This window comes from Cottoperca gobio, unplaced genomic scaffold (genome assembly GCF_900634415.1).
Source record: "Cottoperca gobio unplaced genomic scaffold, fCotGob3.1 fCotGob3_82arrow_ctg1, whole genome shotgun sequence".
Taxonomy (NCBI): Eukaryota; Metazoa; Chordata; class Actinopteri; order Perciformes; family Bovichtidae; genus Cottoperca; species Cottoperca gobio.
Window position 1 is genome coordinate 5,001 of NW_021167070.1, and position 2,500 is coordinate 7,500.

Sequence of the window (2,500 nt, forward strand, 5' to 3'; positions counted from 1 at the left end):
AATCGAACCATAGCCGGCCACATCCAGAGACACTGAGCTGAGACTGAAAGACAGACAGACAGACATTAGTGTCATCAGTAAAATTGTAATATAGCTTCAGATGTGCGTCTCCTCAGTGTCGTCTCCAGTTCCTCCTGCAGAATCCCGAGCTGTTCCCAAGCCTGATGGGATTTAATAAGCCCTGAACCAGCCCTGAACCAGCCCTTCCTTAAAATGTTCACTTCCGTATTTAAGGTTTTCTCCTTTTCTTAGAGTTACTTAAGGAATCTCTTACAGTTAGTTACATTTCCTCCCACATTCGTTGTTTTCTGTTTGCTGTTATTTGCTTTCTTTTATTGTATTTCTGTCACGCGTTCCAACCACTATTAGTTTGTTTTCATCTTGTCAGTAATTCTCTTTTCTCATTTCAGATCCTGGTTCATCCTCACTGCCTGCAATCAACTTATTCCCCTCACCTGGTTTCCACAGCCCATCTCCTCACCTGCTTCTCATTCCCTCATTAGTTCTCTCAGAGGATATATACCAGGTCTCTCCCACTTGTTCCCTGCCAGATTGTCTTGTGTTTTCCTGCCAAGCTCTCCAGAGATCGTCTAGTTTACCTGTTTAGTTTTCCTGACTTGCCCGTTTTGACCCTGCCTGTTTCTGGACTCCGATTCTTCTGCCTGCTCCTTACTGGATTTGTTTGCCTTTTGGACTGATTTACCGGTATTTGACCCTGCCTGGATTACTGAGTAAACTGAACTATATTATATTCTGCCTGTCTCTGTGTCGTGCTTTTGGGTTCAGTTCTGTCGGTTCCAGCGAACTTTACAATTTCTCCAGCTTTAATATTTTCCTCCTCTAAACATTCTGGTTTTCTTACTATCTGCCGACACTGTGAGGCGATGAAGCAGAACATTTCTTTCATTGCATCAAACGCCTTAAAGTTTCTCCTTAACTGAGGATACATTTAAAGGGCTTCTGTACAGTAAGTCCCTCAGCTGAGGACAAATGAAGCCTTCAGGTGTTTTGTGAGGTCGTAAACTTCTGAGTCGTCTTTTAGAGTTCCTCTAACTTGTTTAAAAGTAATCAAATTACTCTGCTCTTACCGTATAGGCCCGTCAGCGGAGGCGTTCAGGTGAACTCTGACCCTCAGTGATGTCACGTCGGCGAGAACTGACAGCAGGTCATCGCGGGGTAACGTGAGCGCCCGTCTCAATGTCCAAAAACTGCTGCGGGGTAATCGCCGTGGCAACCGAGCGCTCGGCCAGCTCAGAAAGGAAGAGGAGGGGGGGTGGGGAGAGACGAAGAGCCCGCCCATTACCCTGGAGACAGGAGGGAGGAAGTGAAGTCCTTAGAGATGCCATGATTGTAGTTTATTAGATATTAGCAAACTCTTAAATGAATAAATAGAGACTCACCTCAACGATGATGTCAGAGCGGGCGGGCAGAGAGTGATCTTCATTGTCCAATGGGACATCATATAACAGAGAGTAGTTCAGGAAACCCCCGTAGGACAGCAGCTAGCCAGGCAGTCAGTCAAACAGCAAGACAGACACAAAAACAGACAGGCAGTCAGACAGGTTGCTGTTTACTGAGTGATGGGAAAATGACCAAATATGAAACTAGAAGCTAACCTTGTTGCCTAGGAAACTGGCGGGCGCCGCCCACGACAACAGAATTTGGTGGGCGTGTCCAGAAAGGTTATTGGGGGCGGGAAGGTCGTTGTCGTGGACAACAGGGTGTGTGTGGTGGGAATAAGAGGGGCGGAGCCAAGCATCCGTGTGGAACACCTGCAAAATAATATAAAATAATGAGTACAGGCGTGCGTGTGTGCGCGTGCGTGTGTGCGCGTGCGTGTGTGCGCGTGCGTGTGTTACCTGAGCTGTGGACAAGGCTGAACTCTCACAGACGTCTGATACTCCAAAGCAGAAGCAGTCTGTGCAGCCAAGCGAGTGACTCTGCTGCAGGTTGAAGAAACCTGGTTTGCACAGATCGCAGTGAGCACCCATCACGTTCTCCTGAGCAGCACAGAGACTCAGGATGGGTTAATAAATACACTTTATTTATAAAGAATCTGCTACAGGGCCTCTGAAATATCAGTTAAATAAAAGGCTCAGGACAGTTATGAAAGGAGTAAACCTGCACAAATCAGACAAAAAGAAGCATGTGATTCTCAAAGGGTGAAGTGCACCTTTACCTGCATACAAGCTAACAGATACTGTATAGATATTTAAATGTTTTAAATGAGGAAATCTGCAGACATTTAGACGTGTTGAGTGTGAGGTAGCAGAGAGCTGGAGAGCCCATACGTCACCGTCAGAGGAACACATTGTGGGATGTCATGAATCCTTTTTAACAACTGAAGTTGGAGGAACAAAGTAGAGACAGGCAGACGAGGACACCTCAGGAGTGTGTGTGTGTGTACCTTGCAGATGCAGGGGCTGCAGGGGTCAGTATTGACGCTGCCCGACAGGTTACACTCACAGCGAGCACACAGGGGGAAGTCTCTGTATCCAAA

At 46.8% G+C, this 2,500-nt stretch overlaps 1 protein-coding gene across 1 annotated transcript in view; it reads right to left on the reverse strand.

Moving 5' to 3' along the window:
• LOC115006282 (laminin subunit alpha-1-like) overlaps positions 1-2,500 on the reverse strand; it is a 9,914-nt gene that overhangs the window by 42 nt on the left and 7,372 nt on the right. Inside the window, exons 11-16 of the mRNA XM_029428417.1 lie at positions 2,408-2,500; positions 1,860-2,000; positions 1,617-1,772; positions 1,401-1,502; positions 1,089-1,304; positions 1-43 (exon numbers count right to left, since the gene is read on the reverse strand). The exon at positions 1-43 is cut by the window's left edge and continues 42 nt beyond it; the exon at positions 2,408-2,500 is cut by the window's right edge and continues 65 nt beyond it. Coding sequence (XP_029284277.1) covers positions 1,167-1,304; positions 1,401-1,502; positions 1,617-1,772; positions 1,860-2,000; positions 2,408-2,500 — 630 coding nt within the window. The 3' untranslated portion in view covers positions 1-43; positions 1,089-1,166. The remainder of the gene's footprint in view (positions 44-1,088; positions 1,305-1,400; positions 1,503-1,616; positions 1,773-1,859; positions 2,001-2,407) is intronic.